Source organism: Myxine glutinosa, chromosome 4 (genome assembly GCF_964187855.1).
Source record: "Myxine glutinosa chromosome 4, kmMyxGlut1.1, whole genome shotgun sequence".
NCBI classification, from domain to species: Eukaryota; Metazoa; Chordata; class Myxini; order Myxiniformes; family Myxinidae; genus Myxine; species Myxine glutinosa.
Genome location: NC_136264.1, coordinates 28108779 through 28132168, shown reverse-complemented (window position 1 = coordinate 28132168; position 23390 = coordinate 28108779). Strand labels below are relative to the sequence as shown.

Genomic DNA, 23390 nt, shown 5'->3' with positions numbered 1-23390 from the left:
ACTTGTGGTAACAAGTATAGGTGGTCATTACCATACAAACTCTTAAAGAAATGTACGCATGATGTACTGTAAGCATCAAATTACTGCCATTCCTGTTCCAACATTCCTTTACTCTGGCATTATCCACTTTCAGATTTCTTAATTTGAAAATAAAAAGGTTCTCTAAATTTCTTTCAGCCTTGAAAATAAATAAATAAATCATGATGATTTTATCAAGAGGTCTGATAGAAATTCAATGAGAATCTCATCAGATCTCATGAGAAACGCCAGCCAGAGCAACTTTATACCCACAAACCCGGGAGGGGAACAAAAACGACTCCAAAACGTAAAGACAAAATGATTTAGTCGACCAGCACAGACAGTACGTATAATGATGTTAATGTCCCTTCTAAAGGACGTCGTCATGCTCATTCAGCAACAAGTATGTATACAAGATATCAGAACATCAATTTGTCGTAAGGTTAAAAATTAAGTGAACCCTCATAGGCAAACTTTGGAAAAATAACTATTCGGGAAGATGTCAAATGACCAAAACACGTTAAAACTCAACATAAAGTTTCCGTAAGAGCAAAAATTCGATCCTAAAGGCCATTTTATGATCCTGCGCAGATTATTGTGAATATCAGACGAAGCCATACATATAATTATTTCTTCTTCTTCTTCTTCTTTCCCAGATGGAGATTCACCAGCAGAAGCTCTCGTTTCTTACCGACGAGGTGCCAACGGACTGGGAATTATAATAATGAAGCGAGGGTGGTCATCAATCCCATACACACTCATGTACAGTACGTACAAACAAAAATACATAACTTTTTTTTTGACACCTTTCCCATCTGAGACCTTGTCTATGTTGCCGACATAGCTCAGTACACGAGATTAATTCTCATGGTCATTCGTGGGATATTTTCAAAAAAATCAAATAGGGTTTCACTGTCTAAATGAGGAAACGAGGATATTCGATAGCACGATATTAAGTGCATTTGTCACGAGCTGAAGCATGGCTGACACTAAGGAGGTCATTTGGACAACGGTGCAGGCGGTGTACGATTGGAGGAGCAACACTCTGGGCCGCATGGAGTTACTTGTAGTACTGATGTGGTTGTCCATGCTGGATGTAGTGATGCCGTGTGGGCTGTTGCCCAGCCTGCTGGAAGCCAGTCCTCTGTGTGCCAAGGGGAGTAGTGAGGTTATGAGTGGGTGTGTAAAAGGAAGAGAGAAAACAATGGAGTCTCGTTAAGGCACCGTAAGCAGTTTAACTTGTGCTTCGTTTCCATGTGCATGTCATGCTGAGAGATGTACGTGCATATGAAGCTTTAGCACAGGTACAAGGTAGTTCTGGACCAAGGTGGTCTGTATGACACAAATAGCCATTTCTGGCTTGCTCTCTTTATCATTGGAAAGATGCAGACCTTTTCGTCAGATTATTGGGATATTTAGCATGAAAAAGCCAGAAAAACAATTGGCTGTGAAATTAAAAAGTTAGATGCCTGGAAGCATGCAGGATTCCAAATTGCTGGATTTGTATCTGTTAAAGCCACACCTTTGGAAGCAACCGATATCACCGCTCCTTCCCAACCTTCTGAGAAGCCACCATTTATTATCGTTTTGCCCCTAATCTTGCGAGTCCCATTCGATACCCAAAAATTAAAGAATAGGTATCCAAGAGGTTCTGTAATAATCAATATCAACAATGATGATGACAATTAAAGCTGACGTATACAACAACAACATGCATTTTAAGGCCATTTTCCCTGCTACAGCGGGGGTTAGCCTTGCGGTCCCCATGACAATGTTCTTCATTTTGCCCTATTTTCTGCATCTCCCATTGTTAACCCCCTTGCCCGCATTCCTTCTTCGACCATCTTTAGCCAAGTCTTTCTCGGTCTTCCCCGTCCTCTACTTCCTTCTACATTCATTTCCATCACTCTTCTCAACCAGTTTCAACCAGAGAAGATAACTGAGAAGGAAGTTGAGGAAGCGATAAAAGCAATGAAGGGTAGAAAAGCGGGAGGGCCGACAGGAGTTGTCGGAGATATGTTGAAGGCAGCAGGAAGTTGGGGTGTGAAGAGAATGACAGAGATCTGTAATCTGGTGGTGAAAGAAGGCCGCATTCCAGTGGATTGGGAACTGAGTACCCTCGTCCCTCTATACAAAGGGAAAGGTGACCCTCTGGAGTGTGGCTCGTACCGAGCGATAAAGTTATTGGAGCATGGAATGAAGGTATTGGAAAGGGTATTGGAGAGGAGGATAAGAAAGAAAGTGAAGATCGACGAAATGCACTTTGGATTCATGCCAGGAAGAGGAACGACAGACGCGCTTTTCATTGCGAGGCAGTTGCAGGAGACGTACATGGAGAAGAGGAAGAAGTTGTTTCTTGGGTTTGTTGATCTGGAGAAAGCATTCGATCGGGTTCCACGCAAAGTATTGACATGGGCATTGAGGAAGTTAGGAGTGGAGGAATGGTTGATCAGAGTAGTGATGGCAATGTACAAAAGAGCGCGCACAGCTGTAAGGACGAAGGACGGGAACAGTGGTGAGTTTGAGGTGAAGGTGGGAGTGCATCAGGGGTCGGTACTAAGTCCACTACTATTTGTAGCTGTGATGGAGGTGCTGGCTCAGAACGTAAAGGAGGGTTTACCGTGGGAGTTGTTGTATGCAGATGATCTGGTGTTGATTGCGGAAAGTATGGATGGACTGAAGGAAAAGATGAACACGTGGAAGGAATGTATGGAGACAAAAGGTCTGAAGGTGAATATCGGAAAGACGAAGGTGATGGCAAGTGGTAAAGCATGTGGTGAGGTGGAAAGAACTGAGAAGTGGCCCTGTGCTGTGTGTAGGAAGGGTGTCGGAGTGAACTCCATTCAGTGTACAATGTGCGCTGAGTGGGTTCATCAAAAATGTAGTGGTCTGAGAGGGTCATTAACCAGTGTGGCAGCTACATTCAAATGTAAGGTGTGCACAGAGGGAGCTGCAGATGGAGGAAATGTTGAGTTGGATCTTGGAGACGGCGTGAAGCTGGAAGGTGTGAAAACATTTTGCTACCTCGGAGACATGCTGAATGGAGAAGGTGGATCAGACTTGGCAACGGTTGCTCGAGTGAGATGTGCATGGAAGAAGTTTCGGGAATTGAGTGGCGTGCTGATGATGAGGGGAGTGTCGTTGAAGCTGAAGGGAAAGGTGTATGCTGCATGTGTGAGAAGTGTTATGATTTATGGGAGCGAGACATGGGTAATGAATGTAGAGCAGCAACGAAGGTTGGAAAGGGTGGAAATGCGAATGGTTCGATGGATGTGCGGAGTATCGTTGAGAGAGAGGAAGACAAATGATGAATTGCGAAAGATGATGGGAATAGAGCCTGTGATTGATGCTGTGAAGAGGAACAGGTTGAGATGGTTTGGTCATGTGTTGAGGAAGGATGAAAGTGACTGGTTGAGAAGAGTGATGGAAATGAATGTAGAAGGAAGTAGAAGACGGGGAAGACCGAGAAAGACTTGGCTAAAGATGGTGGAAGAAGAAATGCGGGCAAGGGGGTTAACAAGGAGAGATGCAGAAAATAGGGCAAAATGGAGAAGATTGTCATGGGGACCGCAAGGCTAACCCCCGCTCTGGCAGGGAAAATGGCTTTTAAAATGCATATTGTTGTTTGTTGTTGTTCTCAACCAGTCACTTTCATCCTTCCTCAACACATGACCAAACCATCTCAACCTGTTTCTCTTCACAGCATCAATCACAGGCTCTATTCCCATCATCTTTCGCAATTCATCATTTGTCTTGCCCTCTCTCAACGATACTCTGCACATCCACCGAACCATTCGCATTTCCACCCTTTCAGCCTTCGTTGCTGCTCTACGTTCATTACCCATGTCTCGCTCCCATAAATCATAACACTTCTCACACATGCAGCATACACCTTTCCCTTCAACTTCAACGACACTCCCCTCCTCATCAGCACGCCACTCAGTTCCCGAAACTTCTTCCATGCACATCTCACTCTAGCAACCGTTACCGAGTCTGATCCACCTTCTCCATCTGATCTGATCTGAGTCTGATCCAGGCTGACGTATAACATTTAGGAAATTGTTTATGGGTTGTGCAGAAAATTATGGTGGTAAAGGTCTTTCTTGTCATGTTACCTGGTGGGTTGTGGGTGCTGGTGAGGTATGCTGGGAAGCTGTTCCATGTGGGAAAGCATTTGGTGAGGTGGGACGGGTCTGGTGAGGGTAAGGTACCATGGCTGTCTGCAGGAACAAAAGTTGATGTATTAAAAGGGGATGTAGAAATGGGTTTGCTTATGAAAGGCAGGGAGCACAAGAACGAAGAGGGTGTGGCATGATGAAGAAACACGTGACGTCTCACCTTACTAGCCTGCAAGGGCACGTGCAACTGTGCAGGCTGCAGGAGCTGCTGCCCAGCATGGATGGACTGTGCGTGGAGTGGGTGTAGCGGTGTCTGAAACATGGAAAAACAAAACACTAACATTTCTTCCATCACAAGTGAAACTTCCGGTTTGAGGACTTTCCATGTGCATGGTGAAATCCACAACTGCTTGTTTCCACCTCACGAAAGCCAACTTTTTCCGAACCGGATTCGTCCAGTTTTGTGTGTGTCATTCATCAATTTGTTGCAGGTTCGTCCCATTGCAATATTTCACGTTAATTTGTTGGTTACCCTGGTAGGGCCTGCGCTTGAAGTGAAAAGCGTGGTTGAGTGATCGGTCGCTTCACGTATGTACGTGACTACATTTTTAAAATTCATTTTCTTGGCTACTGTTGTTCCGATTGACACCAAATTTTCACCAAAGTAGTATGCGTCAACTCGTGTACATTTTTTAGTGATAATTATGACGCCATATGTCATGTGTTACAGGCGCCATCTTGGAAAAACCCACCAAAAAAAACTTTGGACCTCTATGTCCGAAACTGTTCCATGGAAAAAATTTAAATGTGGCTTGTTGTAAATAACTCCGCATGGGAAATAAGTCACGTTAACAATGACGTCATTGTTAACGTGACTTCATCATGACGTCAAAATTTGACAAGTACAACGCTTAGTCCAATCAGTTTGAAATTTATTGAGCGTGATGTATGCAATATTATATTGGAGAATATAAATTTATGACGTCATCGGTCACGTGGTCTGGCAGCCATATTGGATCAAAGAAGAAGAAAAAAACCCAGAAGAGTTGGCTCACACCAAGTTGACTGTGTATTCAATGAATACCATCAACTTGTTTTGTGGTATTTGTTTGGTATTGTCAAGGCCTTAACTGGATAGAAAGTTTACTTTAGCAAAGCAGTCCTGGGTGTATTCCCGAGTACTCTGCTTCCATTTCCTCAACTCTACCCTTTCCTATTTCCTCTCCTCGTCTCAAAATAATTTCTCAGGTTTTTGTCTGCTCTGTGCCTCATCCACAAACGTCCCCCAGCCCTCTTCCCCCGTTACCCCTGTTCATACTGTGGCGGATTTATCCACACATTCAACAAGGCATGCATTTCTAATGCCCCATCCCATTATCTTTATCTCCGTCTGTCAAAATTGCGAATATGGAATGGGGTAAAGAAACCACCCCACCCACTCAAAACTCCATGTCCCCCTTTCTGTCTCCCTCCTCACCCCACCCTCTCAAGCTTTCCCATCACCACACCCCACCCCCATCTACTATCTTAACAATCTGCTTGAGGAGGTTCAGTCATTCAAACTTCTGGGTCTCACTGTCAGCCATGATCTTTCTTGGGAAAACCACATTTCAACGTTGGCATTCAAAGCCAGCCGCCGACTGGGCCTCCGTCGTACAAAGTCCTTCCATGGCAACCTGAACTCCAATCCACCTATAAGGCCTTCATCCGCAGCTTGATGGAGTAATGATCTCCTACCTGAGCTGTCTCTCCTGCCTCACGTCCTGCTCAGCTTGATGCTGTGGAAAGCAAGGCCTTCAAGATCATTGGAATCTCCCACGCTGAAACTGAGTCTATGGGCTTATCACTGTGCCATCGCAGACAGGTCGAACGGTGGTCGTCACTCTGTCTTCTACCGCCTCCTTTCCAGTCTTGCACCTTGTGCTTATTTCGTGCTTTGTCCCCCCCCCGCCCCCTCCCTTCCCAGGTTTCTGCAGGGCTCACACGGTCCACCATCAACCCCCTACTGGTGGAACTACCTAAATCTAAGATCACGGCTCACCTCCCATTCGTCCCTACACCCCACCCCAATCTCTCCTCCTTGAAAACTCCCATTTTTTTCTCCTCCTGTGAGTTTCCTTCTGTATCCATCTTGCTCGTTCCTGCCCCCCATTCTTCCCCATACTGTTTGTCCGAGTCTCCCTCTATCTTGGCCTTCAACTCTGCTGTTGGCGCCCCATCCCCCTCTCTACTGTTCCTTTTGTCCTGTTACGTCCTGATCCGTTCAGTGTACAAGCTCTTCCACGAGCCTCGACTCTGTATACAAAAAAAAAATCGTTCCTCATTGATGCAATAAAGACCTGTTGGATAATGCACCTTGCTGCTAGAACATTAAATTGCACAAAACATTCACCTGAAGGAAATTGTTTCTACATTATTGGTAAACTCAAAGCACAAAAATAAAATTCCAAATTCAAATGATCAACTTTGTTGCAGGGAAACATAGTATGCATTCACATGATCCACACTACACATGATAATGTGCATTTCTTCGAGTACATGTCCTGTGAAAAGTGTAGAACAATGAGGATATACAATCAGATTCGCCATTTTCCATGTAAAATAAACCTGTAGTTATAAATGCAGTGGCTTTATTCATACCAGTGCAAGATTTTCATTTTCAAAAGTTAATTTGGGGAGAGGAAGGGGGCTCAAGCTGAAGGATCATCTAAGCTGAAGATTCGCCTGGGGCACCTAATACCCTTGCACAGGCCCAATCTGTTTTCAAAGCAAGATGGCAGAACATACCGTGTCAGAGAAGCCAGATTGCTGGTTTGCATGTTCGAGCTGTTTCTGGAGAGGCATGCTTGAAGAAAGATATGCTGCACCTGCGCACCGTTCACAGGCATACACGGCGTTCAAAGAAAGCTTACTACAATCTCCAATAAAAGGAAATAACACACAAAAAAAAACTTGCTTATTTCCTATGGCGTCTATTGTGGAGACCTCATGTCCGGTCTCCTTGTGCCTCAAGGTGGTTCACAAACTTGGGGTTCATGCTTCAGTGGTCTCAGCAATCAATATGTGGCCAGGAAAGTAAGAAGTGCGGCGCTTTAATTGCTGTTGTGATTTAAAGACAGCATGAGCCAAAAACCAGACGAGGTAGCATAATGGTTAGGTTGGCCGCTCTGAGTCTGGGAGGTCGGCGGTTCAAACCCTGTCTGAGTCTTACCAAAAACTAAAGATGGTACGTGCTGCTTCCTTGCTTGACACTCAGCAGTTAAAAAGGATAGAGCACGGACAATCAACCATATGTTGACAATACTAGAACAGACTTTGATGGGCCTAATGGCCTCCTAAACCAATCCAAAGCTGTTGGAGGAGAATGGACATGTAATCACATGTACGACAACCCCATGAGACAATGTAATGGGTTTTAACTATTGTCCCCTGTCGCACCGCGCAGCGAAAGGGGGACTATGGTTTTCCCCTCCGTCCGTGTGTGCGTCCGTCCGTGCGTGCGTGCGTGCGTCCGTCCGTCCGTGCATGCGTGCGTAAACGAAGGACCGAATTCTAATTTGGTGTGTGGGTGCAACCCACGTCAAAATCCAAGATGGCCACCACCATATATATGTCTGAACCTTGTGAGCGAAATATCTTGAAAAATAAACGAACTACTAACTTCTAATCTGGTGTGTGGGTGTATCGACGCATAAGGGAGAACGCTATTGAAAATTGGGTCGCCACGTCAAAATCCAAGATGGCCGCCTTGCGTCTTCCACTTTGTGAACTCATCACTTCACCGACGGGGGACCTAGGCGTAATGCTTGTTGTTTTTATGGCGTAGCCCATAGGGCAAAGCCGTCTAGAACAGGGTTTGTCAGTCCGTATGTATGTATGTATGTATGTATGTCCCCTCAAATGTATACAATCAGAGCTGAGGATCTGGTAACATGACAGGGTGATGTGATTACGTCTGATGTCATTACGGCGGTAAGGCGGCTGACTCTCCACACTCCCACATTTTGATTCCAATTTCGTTCAGGCCGAACATATCGTCGAACCTGTCATATATCACAATCGCCATGCTCTATCTTTACGTTGTTCATTCAGTGTGAAACACAAACAAACCGATTGTTAAAATGACCATCAAATATCGAAAGCATCGGCGTTAAGGCTCTTCCAACAAAATGGTACGTATAGGCCTTAGGCTTTATGCCTCACCTTCGGGCCGCTTCAGACAAATTAAGCCCAGGCTTCTTAATACAGTCGTTTATCGTTTCAGTAGTATCGTTTTCGTTATAGTAATAATAATAATATAGTAAATATGACCATAACACTTTAATCCCAATGTCGTGAATACAAAGTTAATGGGTTGAAGCGGTGTATGGTTCATGAATCAATGATAATCGGTGTACGAAACTAACAACCGCAGAAGTAAGGAATTCGCCTCAGTTTTTTGAGAGCATGTTATTAACCCAATCCTTGTGGGGTATATAGATTACAGTAGATCTTCCCTCAGTTCTGAAAGTAAAACTTACCTCACGGATGTCTGGATTCCTCCAAATTTCTTTGTTTAATGCTATAAGAAGCATTAGCGACTGTTTAAAAAGCTAATCATGTGTGTTTGTGGTTTATAATATTTTACAAGCCCGGCTACGCTGCTGTTAGACTTTCGGTTTTGTTTCATGATGAGATGAGTTAATTATCTTCAAAAGGGGTGTTTAAATTTACCCAAACACCCCGTATTAATTCACGCACTCCTTTGGAGTTCTCTTCGTATGCAATGCAAGGTTTTGGGCCGCTAGTTTACATGGTTTTAGAGTTATGGAGGAGACCCACTGACACATAATTATTATACATTTAAATGGTGACAAATTAGTACCCTAAATCTGACAACATGTCCATAAAGTGAAAAATTGGGAAGATTGCTATTGAGTGGAAATACATGGTGAAGGCTTTTTCTCCGGTTGCACAGGATTTGTGCTCAGTGGTATCTTTCTTTCATCAAGACTGGCATTTGTTTAGTAGTGTCACTACTTAATTTATAGGTAGGTGCACCGTATATTGACCACTTTACTTTGCACCCTATATGGGCTTCATTGGTCCCATAGCAGAATATATTGTTGCGGTTTTGAGTTTGTACAGTGAGTTTAATAAAGTTTAAAATTTCCCCCTCATAGTTAGTCACACAAGCAACATGTAGCCTCGCAATAGTGTAGTTATGTCTTAGTATTTGTGAGCTTAGTCCTTTTTCCATTGTTAGTTCTGCGTTGAGTAGAGTCAGGAGAATAGGCCTTAATTCTACCGACTTTCCAGCTTCCCTAGCCTCATACCCCTTTGCGCTAACTTTGGTTCATTTTGGGCGAATTAACACGAGGCAGGCTAGGAGGGTCGGGGCGGAGCGGCAGAAGCGCTGACGGTAAGCATGAGCCGCCAATCAGGGCTCAGAGGTGGTGGCGGCGGCGTTGCGTCACAGGGCGTGGTAAGAAGGTTCGAGAGGGTTCCAGAAGGTTCGGGGGCGTAGCTATATAACCCATTGCACAAAGCCCCCTTGAGGACTCGTTGAACAGGACTAGCGTGGAAGGACTGCTGCCTGAAGGGACTCTCGCTGATGAACGAAGGACTTGCCCAGGGAGAACTCGCGCGCACTGACCAACCAAGAGGATCGTGGAAGAGGAGTTGTGAGCGTCAGAGAACTGTGAAAGATACGCGGGCAAAGCAAGAGGCGCATGAACCGCAATACGCGCTTTTATAAGTGACGCTCATATCAGTTGAGTTGGAGGCTGATCGATATACAGTGCATTAAGTCGCGCGAGTAAGAACGGCTGTGTAATCGCCAGCCGCGCTGAGAGTCCCGCATTTGCCATTCCACCTCATCAACTGCCTTTGTTTGGGAGACGCGCAACGAGGTTCCTTCCACCGCCTGCTGCCATCTTTGCGGGACGTGCGGGGACCGTGGAGAGCCGGACGGGGCCGTTCCTGGACAACCACGTCGACGCGTTTGGCTGAACATCAACCTATCTGCAATTCCCTGTGTGAGTGTGACGGGCCCGAGTCCGGGGGATAAGATAAGACTGATTAAGTGCTGCCCTGTGTCTCTGTGTCCCCGATCATTGTACATACGTGTGGGAATAATTAAACCTGTGTTCTTCCTTTCTTCCATTCGATCGTTCCTGTGGTTTCTTCATTGGCTAAGCGTGGTACGAATAGGACCGCTCGAATCGGGTTCCACTATTAAACTGCACGGACCACGTGGTACTCAATCCGCTCGGCGTATGAAAACCACACGTGGCTCGTGCGAGGCTTGCTTCCTCGCTTCCGTGGCAGCGCAGGGAATTAGGTACGAGCGAGAGTTGGTCCTGAAACCCTACTTTGCGTTTGCCCGGAAGGGGCGTTTCAAGTCTCGGTTCCGTCAAGCCCAGAAAGAACAAGGGGATTAATCCCCCCTTGGTAAGGGGAAGAAGGGCGGCGAAGAACCGTAACAATATATATATATATATACGTAACATATATAACAATATATATATAACAATATATAACCGTAACAATCCTCAAATACGGAAGTGCCAATGTTTTTTCACCGTCGTGTGTACCAGGTTGAGGTGCAAATTGCCCATGAACACTGTAGACCGGCTGCTGGTGTGACACAAATGGCGGGAAGGCCTGGAAAGCAGAGGAAGCAGTAGCTGTTGAGAGAAGGGTCAGGAAAAATGTGATAACAAAGAATAATCAAAAACCAAGTCTAAGTGGAAAATCTGTAACTCAGCATTCAACCATGTGACTATGTTGTGAATGCGAGATAACCAGCATACTGCTCCAAAATAAATAATACAAGGGAATGGCAGGTAGTGAATTTTGTTAGATGTGGGAGAGCATCGTTACCCCGAATAGGCTGGTTCGCTGTCGAGTAGGCCTGCGTCTGTTGACTTTGTGTAAAGACTCGCTGGGCTTGGCTGCTACTGTAGGCATGTCCAGCCTGGCTCGTTGGAAAGGCACTTGGGTCAGCCTGGGCACTGGGAAACCCAGGTGAGGCATAGGCCCGTGCCTGTGGGAATGACAGAGGAGCACTGTGGTGAAAGAATAAAATAAATGGTAGATTGTGATTATGATGATATTGGCTTGCAAAACCTTCACTAGACTCATTAGGTCGATCAAAGCTAAAAGCCCATGCATGACCCATGACCAAAGGATGACCCAAAATATCCAGGAACGAAAAAAGGGATGGGGTGTGTAAAATAAGCAAGTAGATGCTTTAAAAATTAGAAATAGAAAAAAAGGAACAGGACAATACCGGGATAGCAGTCGGGCTGTACAGCTGACTCTTCGGCCGGTCACCCAGAAGGCCATGTGAACGTCCTGTGGCAATATGACTTCCTATAGTTTTACAAAACAAGGTGTATTTACAACAGATTCATGCTCTTAACACCAAACTTTCATCAATTACATCGGTTGTGTACGACGTTAACAATTCCAGTCTCTGGTGCCAATTACAATACCCTCTCTTTAGTAACAGCTCTTTTGATAAAATGTCTATTGCACACACCCGATTAGCCTGGTGTTGGCTTAGCGGTTAGGGTGCCGGCTTGGGATCCTAGGATCCTGGGTTCGAATCCCGGTCGATCGCTGAATTAACGCCAGGGGGGTTGACTCAGCCTGTCATCCTTCCGAGGTCGGCAAATTGAGTACCAGCTTGCTGGGATGAATGATCCCGGTGTGTACCCCGATTTAGAATAGGTACACCGTATCCCTGCGCATCGTAAGAGCGTGACCAAGGGTTGGCGTCAGGAAGGGCATCCGGCTATAAAACATTGCCTCGAACAGGGAACCATGATTGTCATGGGGCCCGCAAGGCTAGCCCCCGCTCTAGCGGGGGAAAATGGCCTTAAAACGATCATTCATATATACAGACTTGGCATTTAATATGGAATATATATTTTTTCTTGACTTGGGTTTACTTTCTGAACTCAGTATATCAATCTGGTGAATTTATTTTACCCTTCGGTGATGTCTTTGTTGAAAGAACCATGTCACTGATTGTCTTTCGCAGCAAGAAGTCAATAACAGGATTATATCACAGGTGGCATGACAAAATGTAAGGACAGGTACATTTGACGATTGGCTTCACAATCGGGTATATAAGGGTTGTTGCGTTCTGTATTAGTGGAAAACAACTGCTGCACGTCTACAAAAGTTATTGCCGCTTCCTCTGGAGATGGTCCGTCAACTTGACAATGCTGTTTGTCATGGAGTGGTGGCTTTAGGAAATTCTGGCATGAAACAGCATGCTATTGCTCGGCAGTATGGCATCACTCAAGGTCAGGTGTCAAAGATCCTGAAACGAAATGCTCAGAGGGGTGTCCCTACTCCAATACCGAGGCCAGGACGTCCACGCAGAACCACAAGGAGAGATGATCGCCAGCTGCACCGGTTAGTCTGCAATGGCCGTACCAAGTCAGCTAATCGGCTTAGGGCTGAGTGGCAGCAACTGACAAATGTGCCTGTATCCAGAAAGCTAGTCAACCAACGACTGGTTCAAGCAGGCTATCGTGCCAGGCGTCCCCTGAGAAAGCCACGCCTGACCAGACAACACAGCCAGCGCCGATTGCAGTGGGCCAGAGAGCACCGTCAATGGCAGCCAGGACACTGGAATCACGTGACCTTCAGTGCCGAGTCTAGATTTCTGGTCTATCGTCAAGATGGCCACGTCCGAGTGTGCAGACAAGTGCATGAAGCCCACAACGAAGATTGTATAGTGCCAAGAGTCCAAGCTGGAGGTGGTGGGGTGACCGTTTGGGCTGCTTTTCATGCAGGGGGCAAAACTGACCTGGTTGTTCTGAATGGAAACCTGAACCAGTTCAAGTACAGGGTCATTCTGGAAGAAACATTGCTTCCATTTTCTCGTGCAGCCTTTCGAGGAAACTTTGTCTTCCAAGATGACAATGCATGGCCTCATCGTGCTCGCATGATCCAACACTTTCTTTCTGACCGTGGTGTAGAGCATATGGAGTGGCCTGCCATGTCCCCGGATATGAATCCGATAGAGAACTTGTGGGCAGAATTAACGCGTCAAATCGACCACGTGGACCAGCAGCCGACCTCTGTGCGTGAATTGCAGCAGGCTATTGTAACTGCATGGCAAGCGATTCCTGTCCAAACCTTGGCAAATCTCGTGAACAGCATGCCTCAACGTGTACGTGCTCTCCTGAATGCTCGTGGGGGTTACACGAAGTACTGAACTGTAATTTTACTGTCCGTAATCCCAGTCATAATTTAGCTTTTGTTTTTGTTGAAATTTTTTTTGGCTAATGTGCAAAATAAAGAGATACTTCTGGAAAACGTACAGAAGTTCAACACAGTACTGTCCATGAATTGAGTTCGATATCAGTTTACATCACTTTCAAGGATCAATTTATTTGTTTCGAAATGTCAAATGTGGTTTTTGTTTCTTCTAAAGGGCACATTAACAAAATCTAGAATAATTTCAACATAATTCCAATGAACTTTTGGTTCTACGTCATCTTGAAAAGTAAGTTCACCCCCACAAAAAAAATATTCCATATTATATGCCAAGTCTGTATATACACACCCTTTTATTATTCAATTCTTGAGTTTACAATGATCTAAAGCGCACGGTGGAACTTGTGCATAAATCACATGCACGAGGAAGACATTGGTCAACATCAGTGTACTTTTACAGGAAAGGGACATTAGCAGCCAATGGGCAAGCGCATATTGGTGCATGAGATTTGAACCCGGGTTCCCTGTATTATAGGCCATGGCTTCAGATGAGAGCACAAAACAGGCCGAGTTGCACAAAAGCAGTTTTCAATATTCTTCTTGCACATCCCTTACCATGCACGATGAGGTGGGAGCTCGGATGCATTTGCAAGCTGGAGGCATAAGGCTGCTGACTCAAAGCCAGCAAGCTCGCTGAAATGTACATTCAGATGCAAATATGCAAATCAAAGTAATGCCAGCAATCCCAAACCAACATGAAATTGGACAATTTATGGAAAAAAAAAAAACTTTACCGACTTTACGAAGATGCAGAGAAATAACAATGGGGAGTAGAAAAAAAGGTTCAACGTAGAATTCGATAATCAAAAATTGGAATGCCAGACGTGCCAATGTAGGTGATATGCTAGCTTTATCCAACTGGGGCCTACAATATGGCTCTTCCTTCTGCGTCTCTGGAGTGGGGTGCCAGTTTTGGGAGTGTGCTTCTAGCTTTGGCCGAGTAATATTTCTGGGGTCACTATTGCCAATCAAACTAATAGTCAGGTTCACTATGTTAGCAAATATAATTTCGTTCAAAATTTTGGGATTAGCAAACCTGTACATTTTTGGAATCTTCAGAGCATGGAGAATCCGAAAATCAATGTTGGCATTTGCACAGACACCTGCATGGCCGCCATTTTGGATTTTCAAAATGGCCGCCATAAAATACATATTTTGCGCTATCTCGGCTTCTAGTCAACCTAGAAACTTCATTAAATATGCTAATCCCATGTTTTCTGGGTCAAGGAATCCAATAAAGGCCTCAAAACAGTGCTCAGGATTATAGAAAAGCAACAAACAAAGGTAATTGAAAACCATTGTCTTTATATTTGTGATACAACTGCACTACATAATACATGATATTGCAAGTCCTTTGAAGTTATAGGTATGGGTTTATAAAGCAAGAAAGCAGCCTTGTTAGTAACAGATTGAACTATAAGTCCTATACACAGGATCTACGAGGTCTATACCGTTCAGGAATATGCTTTTACAGATCTTCATCACTGTCCGTCCCGAGTGTCATTTTCGCAAAGGTGTCTCCGCAAATGTAAACATTAATTTTTGGATTCCTCATGCTCTGAATATTCCAAAAATGTATAGTTTTGCAAATCTACCAAAATTTTGAACGAAGAAACATCGTGAACCTGACTATAAGGTCTACAAGAAATCCATTTTGTGCATCAAGGTCTGATGACCCCAACGATCCCATTATTACGGTAATGCTCATCAGGTCAACGCTGCTCATTAATCACTCACTTTTGCTCTTTAATCTTCGCACGGCGCTTGTCCTCTTCATTCAGAACCTTTTTAAGCTGCAGGAACAGTTGATGCTTCTCCTGCTGTAGCGAAGCCAACTTTCCCTCCAGCTTACAGATCTGTGGAGTGACAGGAAGCTTCGAAATCTGTAGAATATTTCAGCATCGCATAGCTTTATGTCTGACCCCTTTCCAATGCAATTCCTGGATTTCCACTTGAATCCTTTCATATCTCGGTAAATCACGCCAGCAGTGACAATCATATAGTCTTAATCACAGTTGAGTAAAAATTGCCAATTTTGTAGATACTAAACCCGATTGGACTGTGGTTCTTAAACCGCCGACCTGCACACAAATTACGGACGGACGTGGTGACCTGTCATTCCCTACCCGGCTGACGGTCCGATAGATAGATATAAAGATCACTTTGTTCCCGAAAGTTGAAGGCAAACAAACGTAAGGCCCTAGGTTAGAAAATCATTGAAATACAGATCTGAGATTGCCAAAATAATCAAAAACATTGAAATAATCATTTTTATTATTGCCTACATTTTTGTGTTGCCCTAGTGGCGAAATCGCCCGAGGGAAGCCATCGAGTACGAGGGAGGAAGACACCGCTGGGCGAGGCTTGCTTGGAACACTCAGGGGAAGAGGCTTGGAGAGAACACACAACCACGGTGCCTTATACAGAGGTTTGACTGTATAGGTAAATATGCAATACTTAAAATATGCAATGTAACACTTATCACTGAACACCATCTGGAAACGATAAATGGCTATGGCTTCCTACCACAGGGTATCTATCGTCTGTAAACGACAAAAACCCACGAACACTTTTCGAATCATACTGACATAAAAGCTAGACACACCCATGCGAGTGATCATGCAAGATCATGTGACGTGCCACCTTGTCTTTGGTCCACGTTTCGCTCCGTCCACCTTGGTCACGTGAACCTCCGTGAGCAGAGCAATGCAACACTGGCCGACTTTTGTTCACCGATACTTTTGTTGACGGACATTAAGAGACAGTTTTGTGATTTTTTCCCCTGGAATTGTGGCTTTCACTTGAATAAATATGCAATTTTTTCAGCTTTCTATCCCACCCTCCCCCAGCCCCTTCCCCTTTAAAGTACTAAAAGTTTATATGAGTGTTCCTGCTGCTGAAGACTTTCACAGCAGGGAATACACAATGGATGGTTTGCCATTGTCTTCGCAACAGTAGTCAGAGCAATAATTTGTACTATTTCATACGATCAGAGGAAGAACTCTAATATTCCATAATGTTCACCAGCCAAGTAACAGCAGATAAGACAGCGAGCTTAACACCGCCCTTTTAAAAGGATGGCAAGCTCGTTAATGCAACCCGTTGCTGAAGGAGCACTGGTCTCCCACTTTATAGTCAGGTGAGTTTCCATTGGGATATATATTTCTGGTTCCTCAGCATGCAAGTCCCGCCTGGCTCTTCCAAAGCTAACAATGGAGTATCAGTGTGTATAAAAGCAAAGGCTTTTCTCAACCGAATGTTCAGAGGCATTGAGAGGCTGCCATGATAAAGAAGAAAAAACCACCTTTAGAGGCCATTTTTCCCCGCAAGCGGGGGTTGGCCTTTTTCGGGGACCGTGGTTGTTGTTGTTTTTCGGTCCCCTTTTTGAAGCAATGTTTTACGGCCGGATGCCCTTCCTGCCGCCAACCCTTTTTGTCGCCTTTTACGACAAACAGGGAATTACCAGTGAACTGGTACTCAATTTGCCGACCTCGGAAGGATGACAGGCTGAGTCAACCCCCCTGGCGTTAATTCAGCGATCGACCGGGATTCGAACCCAGGATCCTAGGATCCCAAGCCGGCACCCTAGCCGCTAGCCCAACACCGGGGCTAGCTACCATGATAAAGAAGGTGAAACAATATTTCGGGCACGAATCCTTCTTCAAGGATCGCGAATCATGAATGATTTGATGTCTATTACACTTGCAAACGAGAACGACACTTGGTAGAACTCATAACTCCGCCAGGCTGAACGGTTTACATTTTGTATCGCACCGATAGGCCAGACCTGAACCAAAATCGAATTGGCTTGTTGTTATCACCTAACCAACTCGTCCACCAGTTTTCGTTGGAATCCTTCCATAACTTTTTGAGATATCGGGTTATATATTGTTTTTTTTGGCCCTATTGACAATTGGCCCTATTGGCCCTATTTTGGCCCAATTGGCCCATATCCCACGGTGTCCAAAATAGGCCCAATTGGCCCTATTTTGGCCCTATTGACAAAGTTGACAATGGTGAAGAATCGTTTCAAAAAATTATACGATCCAGGATCTTCGCAAAAATCGAATCATGTCGTCCTTCATACATACCCAACCGCTACACCAAATTTTGGCCGAATCTGTCGACGACTTTTTGGGATACCCTGTTCATATACAAACAGACAGACAGACAGGGGTGAAAACATAGCTTTCGTCCACCTTCAGTGGTGAAGGTAAAAAGTTACGTGCGGTTTCAAATGCTAACAGGGGATATGCGTGAGTGCCATTTTGAATGCTGCATTGTGGGTTTGATAGTTCCCAATCACCATCGTGGCTGCTCCGCTTGGTTACGCGAAAAGAGAAGGTAAATTTGCACCCTGCATGTCTTCAGGCGATCATTTGCAATTCGTAATGGTGGCTTTGAATTCCCAGTCTCCTTGAATGCCATTTTGCATGCGGGAGTTCGAGAGAACTACGTGGGTCGAGGGGGGTGGGGGGGGATTAGGGGGGGCACAGATCCCCTTGCTGAAGCGAGTGCAGACACAAACATGGCACGAGTGAAGAAGAAAAAGAAAAAAAGGAAAATTAACAGAAGATAAATTTTACAGATCTTCTTCCCATTTTTGGATCTTCCCATTTGTGGATCTTCCCATTTTTGGATCTTCCCATTTTTGGATCTTCCCATTTTTGGATCTTCCCATTTGTGGATCTTCCCATTTTTGGATCTTCCCATTTTTGGATCTTCCCATTTTTGGATCTTCCCATTTGTGGGAAGACGGTGGTTAATTCCACTCTTTATCCTAAGAAAGAGATAAATATCTGGATCTGGGAAGATCGTTGCATCACAATGCAACGAGTTGGAGATAAAGATGGTACAACTTTGTATTATGGTTAGAATCCTCTTCCAAAATGGTGATATTGTTGGTCCAACTCTCGGTTATCGTTGACGAGCCAGCAGGGTTTTTACACAAAATGCAATCGTGACTTGTCGATTCACCTGAAACTAGTTCAACTCCCCGAAGGTTAGAATCCAAACCCTAAATAGGGATACCTCTAGTTGGATTTGAACCCATAATCGCATTAATACGCCACCACTGTACACATACTAACTTGTTTTGGACCCATTGGTATTAATCAGAATAATACACCGATTTTGAAAGGCAGATCCTGAAACAGCTTACCTGATACAGGTGGAGAATTGGACAAGCACGGAATATGAAGGAGCTTATTCTTCAGACAAATGTAACTTCCACTTCTGCTGTTTGAGCTGTGAAGTTCAACTTCCCTCCTTACTTCAATCCTTCTTTTCCTTTTCCCTTTCCTTCCTCCATCCCTCCATCCCATTTTTCCCTTACGAACTCCTTCAATGCCAGACAATGAGCATTATTTGCAGGAATACTGAGCTGTATTTTGTAAAAATAATAATAATAATAATTGGAGGAACCTGCTCTGGAGCCTTGCACATCTCCCTAGATCCTTTTTGAGGTTGCATATGCATAAGCATCGTATTGGAGGTGGGGGAGTGGAGGACACAGGTGAGGATAGGAAAGTGACAAAAGGGAGGGGCCAGACTCGGTGTGATTGTGGTTAGAGCGTCTGCTCCGAGTCGAGGAGGTTGGCGGTTTGATTCTGAAATCGTCTGAGTCACAAAAAAAAAAGGACTTGGTGTGCTTCCTCCCTTTATGCTTAGAATAGAGGACGGAGAACGTATAAATCACGTGCGTTGGCAACTCATGAAAAGGGAGCGGAGGGATCTGACATCTGAGATTCTTCTTCTTTCTTCTGCTTGCGGCACATGGCTATAGGTCGCATCATTTGCTGGGTGAACAGCTGTGCTCCCGATTCAGTGCCCCCTGTAGGTTAGAGTATCGATTTGTAATTTGGCCAGGGTTCCAGGGATCATTTTCCTACTCTTCACGAAGGACACCGTGGGATATTTAACATCCCCCGACTAATGCCGGTAGATGAGACAGCCAGCTTAACGTCCATCCGAGGGATGGCGCACACATTGATGAACCACCCTGCATGAAAAACACCAGGATGCTGGTTTATAGTTTGGTCGAAATTTGAACGCAGGCTAGACAGTTTAGAGGCGAATGATCACTGGCGTACCTCTTCGCTATCTTGCCAGCCCAATTCCACTACCGACAGTTGAGAGAAAAAGAGACGTCAAAAGATGGCGTCGCTGGCACCCAGAGTGCCCTGAAAGGCTACGCCTCCCCCCCCCCCCCCCCTAGGTCACTATCTGAAGTCACGGTGATTGCTGTCTGGTGTCTGTCTGAATGTTTGTGCGTCATTTGTGTGACACTTCTTCCATGAACCTTAGACCATGTAAAAACAAAAGGAGGGAGGGAGGTTGGAGTGGATTCACCTTCGATTCATCTTTGTCAATGTAATAAAGTATGAAAATGGCTTCCAAGGATTAGAAAGCAGAATTAAGACAACACTAAAGTGGTGCAACTGCTTGGACGACACCCAGCATTAAATTCACCTGCTCACTCGTCTCCTCAAGCGACATCCGTTCTTCCTCCTCCTTCTTCTTCCTCCGTTGTTGCTCCTCCTTCAATTTCTGTTCCATTATCTTATCAGCCTCTTCCTCCTCTGCCAGCATGAAAAGTTCAGATGGAAAATAAAACACTAGGCCATTAGGGCACTCCGTGGGATGAAGGATCTTGAAATAAACAACCAAGTAAATAAAAACAAAAAACTGATGGACTTATCCGCCATGACAGATGAAACGGTGTTGACGTTTCGGCCTTTATCTCTCGTCGGAGAAAAGGAGAGGTGAAGGGGGTAAACCCAAAAGTTGGGTAAAGGGGGTAAACCCAAAAAACCCAAAAGCCAAAAAGTGACGAGGGGGTAAACCCAAAACGTAAGCTTTTCATCTTTCATGGCGGATACATCAATCATTTTCTTTTTGTTTTTATTATCTTGTGCCTTCCCACGCCGAACGCCGGTTCTGGGCTCAAATTATCAGCTACGTATTTACACAACCAAGACTACCTGGTTAAAAGGAATGGACAATTTTTGCAGGTATTCTTGCATTCAATGGAAATAATAGCAGTGGCAGGTATCGGTCAAGGAGGGAAGAGCCCACCTTGGCGCTTGCGCTCCCTTTCCCTCATCACATGCTTGTGCAGAGCTACAGCCATCGTCTTGGTCATCTTTGGTCGCTCCAGCAGCGCTGGCATCCTTACCCCGGGCCCTGCTCACACCGGAGGGAACAGTGACACTGGTATGCGTTTTCACAAGGAAGGTCACAGGTAGACACGGCTACCTGCATGGAAATTACTGGGAAATGCTGGCAGACGGGACACCCAGTTTAACGTCCATCCGAGCCTTGTTTGCAAAACAACAGGGTGACGGTTCATCCGTCGGATGGCCATCAGATCTGGTGCCCCTTGTGCCCACATCAGCGAGTGTGTTAAAGTTCCCACGGTATTTTTCTTGACGAGCAGGTGAGTTATCACCAGCATCCTGAACAAATTCTTGAAAATTCTCACAAAATTCCTGAAAGTCGTGCCTGGCCAGCTGGCTCGTGAAAGACTTGGGTCAAAAGCAACTCCAACGCCAATCCCACAAGGTAGGAACAATTGGAGCCATTGAAGTAGCTGTAGATTAATTAATTTGTATAATCCTCAATCAAAATGGATTATCAGTCCAGGCAGGTGGGGAGGGAGGTGTCATATGGGGGAAAGTGGGGGCAGAAGGGGTGATGTTCCAGGTGAGAAGGGGAGGTGGTGTTTGTGAACTGGGTAAGAATAGGAGAGGAGGGTGAAATTAGTTGGAGTGGAAGAGGAAAGTCGTGATCAGCCTCAGCCCTCGGGGTTAGTGAAGTATTTCATCGACATACAGATACGTACCGGCAATACCGGCGTCTCACGAAGTGTCTTTGTGGAAAAATCGTTCGCCTCGTCCATGCAAAAGAGAATTATAACATACAGGACAAGAACCAACGGGTACGCAAGTGCTGATTCCAAGATGAAGGTTAAAATAAGAATGGAATAACAACAAATCAAGGAAAAGCCAAGGCCTGGACGGACATTCGTGACGTCAGGGTTCCTGAGACGCGTTGTTGCTTCCTTTCCTTTCTCGTTAACATAACATGAGCTGAAACTGATCTGGATCGCGATTTTATTATTAAAACCTTTTTCAAAAAAAGAATCGCTTTGCTTAAGTTGATGCCAAATTTGGATCAACAAGTTTTCCTTTGAAAGCTTCACTGACGTTTACAAAACAAAAACGTCATTTCGGACGGTAATAGTTTGAAGGAAATTGTTATTTTAGTGTTCTTTTGTAAGGATTTCCATGTTAAGATAATTATAAAAAGGATAATATGACCGCAGCGTCCTGGTGCGTTGAGCAGTAACTAGCGCTTTACCTATACACCGCTCGATCACTTAATAGTTATTTTTTTGCTTTATGCTCGTGAAAGAGTGAGTTTGGGGGAGTGGGGGAGAGGCAACGAAATGACAATGGGGTATTATGGCAGCATTTCGACAAAATTCGCAAGGGAAAGAACGAATAGGGGGGGAAGGAAACACCAATCTGCACGTAGGTCGTAGGAGGGTTGACTTCGCTTAATTTCTTCTTCTGGGTTAGTCAGGTTTACCTTGAAATAGCGCACGCCGACCTTCATTATCCTTTGATCAGGAAGACTGTGTATAGTTATTATGGCTGTAAAAAGATTACAGGCGTTCACCCTTCGTAAAAAGACCCTTCTTTTGCTCCGATGAAGGTACAACACTCACTCGAATGTCCACAACGTCATACGGTACACAAGGAACCTGGACGAAGGAGGAAGAAGGCCATTTGGCCCATCAAGAGTGCGCTACATCTGCAGTCGACACCATATATATATACTGTATATATATATATATATATATATATATATATATATATATATATATATATATATATATATATATATATATATATACTGTATATATATATATATATATATATATATATATATATATATATATATATATATATATATATATATATATATATATATATATAGTTGCGGTTTTGCGAAGCCCGTTCCCAGGGCCGGCGCCAGACTATTTTGCGCCCCAGGCAGGGCCAGCTACTTGCAACCCCTCCCCCCACCCCCCAAATTTTTTTTTTGCCAACTTCGATTATTAAAAAGATGTTTTATAGAAAAAATAAAAAGCAGAAAACTCGAAACTGCTAAATTTATTTTAAATTGCAAGAATAAGTACCGTAAGATGCCAACAGCACCAATATTAAAGGCGCAATATCCATTAATATGGCAGTGGCCCTGTTACCCCACGCTTTGGGGCAAATGGGCTTTCACTTTAAAAAAAATATGACACTACATGTGGTTTGCAATGCAAAATAAAGAAAGTGGTCCCTTTATGAGTGTGTGAATGGAAATTACAGATAAACAAAACAGTTTTTGGTTTGAGCAATAAGTTTTAGATATGCAAAATTAAAATTTTAAATAATCAATCTTTGATTAAATTTCGCAAATACAAAATAAAATATTTTGGCACACAAATCATTTTGAACTAAAGGGCACTCGGTATAATGCATACCCCAGCCAACTAAAGGGCACAACACAACATTCAAACCTTTTAGTTCACACACCTTTAAGTATATATACCATTTAAGGATACTTGGCGTAACCAACCCGTCATGTCACCACAACATTTCGCTTACAGTCAGACAGAGAAACAAACAAAAAACAGACAAACAGAGTTAAAATGTCTCATAAAAGTTTCAATTTCAGACACATCAACATCTCACTTTGCGTGCCTTTTCCTTTGCAAATTTTGTCACAAATTCAACCAGATCAAGTGCTGATGCCTAGGCATGTTCAATTGACATAGTTGCCAAGCCAACTCGTCTCTTTTCCAACATTGTGAAGCATATGTAAGTTTTTATAACTTTGAGCTTTGAGAAACTACGTTCACCACTTGCCACTGATACTGGAAGTGTGAGAGAAGGATCCTTAAAGCAACGGAAACAT

General features: G+C 44.3%; 1 protein-coding gene across 1 annotated transcript; it reads right to left on the bottom strand.

Annotated features, from left to right (window-relative positions):
- Window positions 1-357: 357 nt before the first annotated feature.
- On the bottom strand, window positions 358-21657 carry GPS2 (G protein pathway suppressor 2). Its single transcript, XM_078775199.1, has 13 exons — window positions 21259-21657; window positions 20493-20600; window positions 19887-19996; window positions 15701-15937; window positions 15153-15271; window positions 13971-14044; window positions 11410-11492; window positions 11001-11163; window positions 10700-10804; window positions 6924-7003; window positions 4357-4449; window positions 4134-4238; window positions 358-1162 (listed from the first exon to the last, which is right to left on the bottom strand). The coding sequence occupies exons 2-13, from the start codon at window positions 20584-20586 to the stop codon at window positions 1079-1081; spliced, it is 1347 nt and encodes a 448-aa protein (XP_078631325.1). The 5' UTR covers window positions 20587-20600; window positions 21259-21657; the 3' UTR covers window positions 358-1078.
- Between the last annotated feature and the right edge of the window lie 1733 nt (window positions 21658-23390).

Excerpts from the sequence above, each read along its gene's own strand:
- GPS2 (XM_078775199.1), bottom strand. The coding sequence starts at position 20,586 with ATGCCAGCGCTGCTGGAGCGACCAAAGATGACCAAGACGATGGCTGTA. Across the intron at positions 10,805-11,000 it reads AGCGAACCAGCCTATTCGGG|CTACTGCTTCCTCTGCTTTC; the intron begins GTAACGATGCTC and ends TTCTCTCAACAG. Across the intron at positions 7,004-10,699 it reads TCAACCTGGTACACACGACG|GTGCAGCATATCTTTCTTCA; the intron begins GTGAAAAAACAT and ends AACGGTGCGCAG.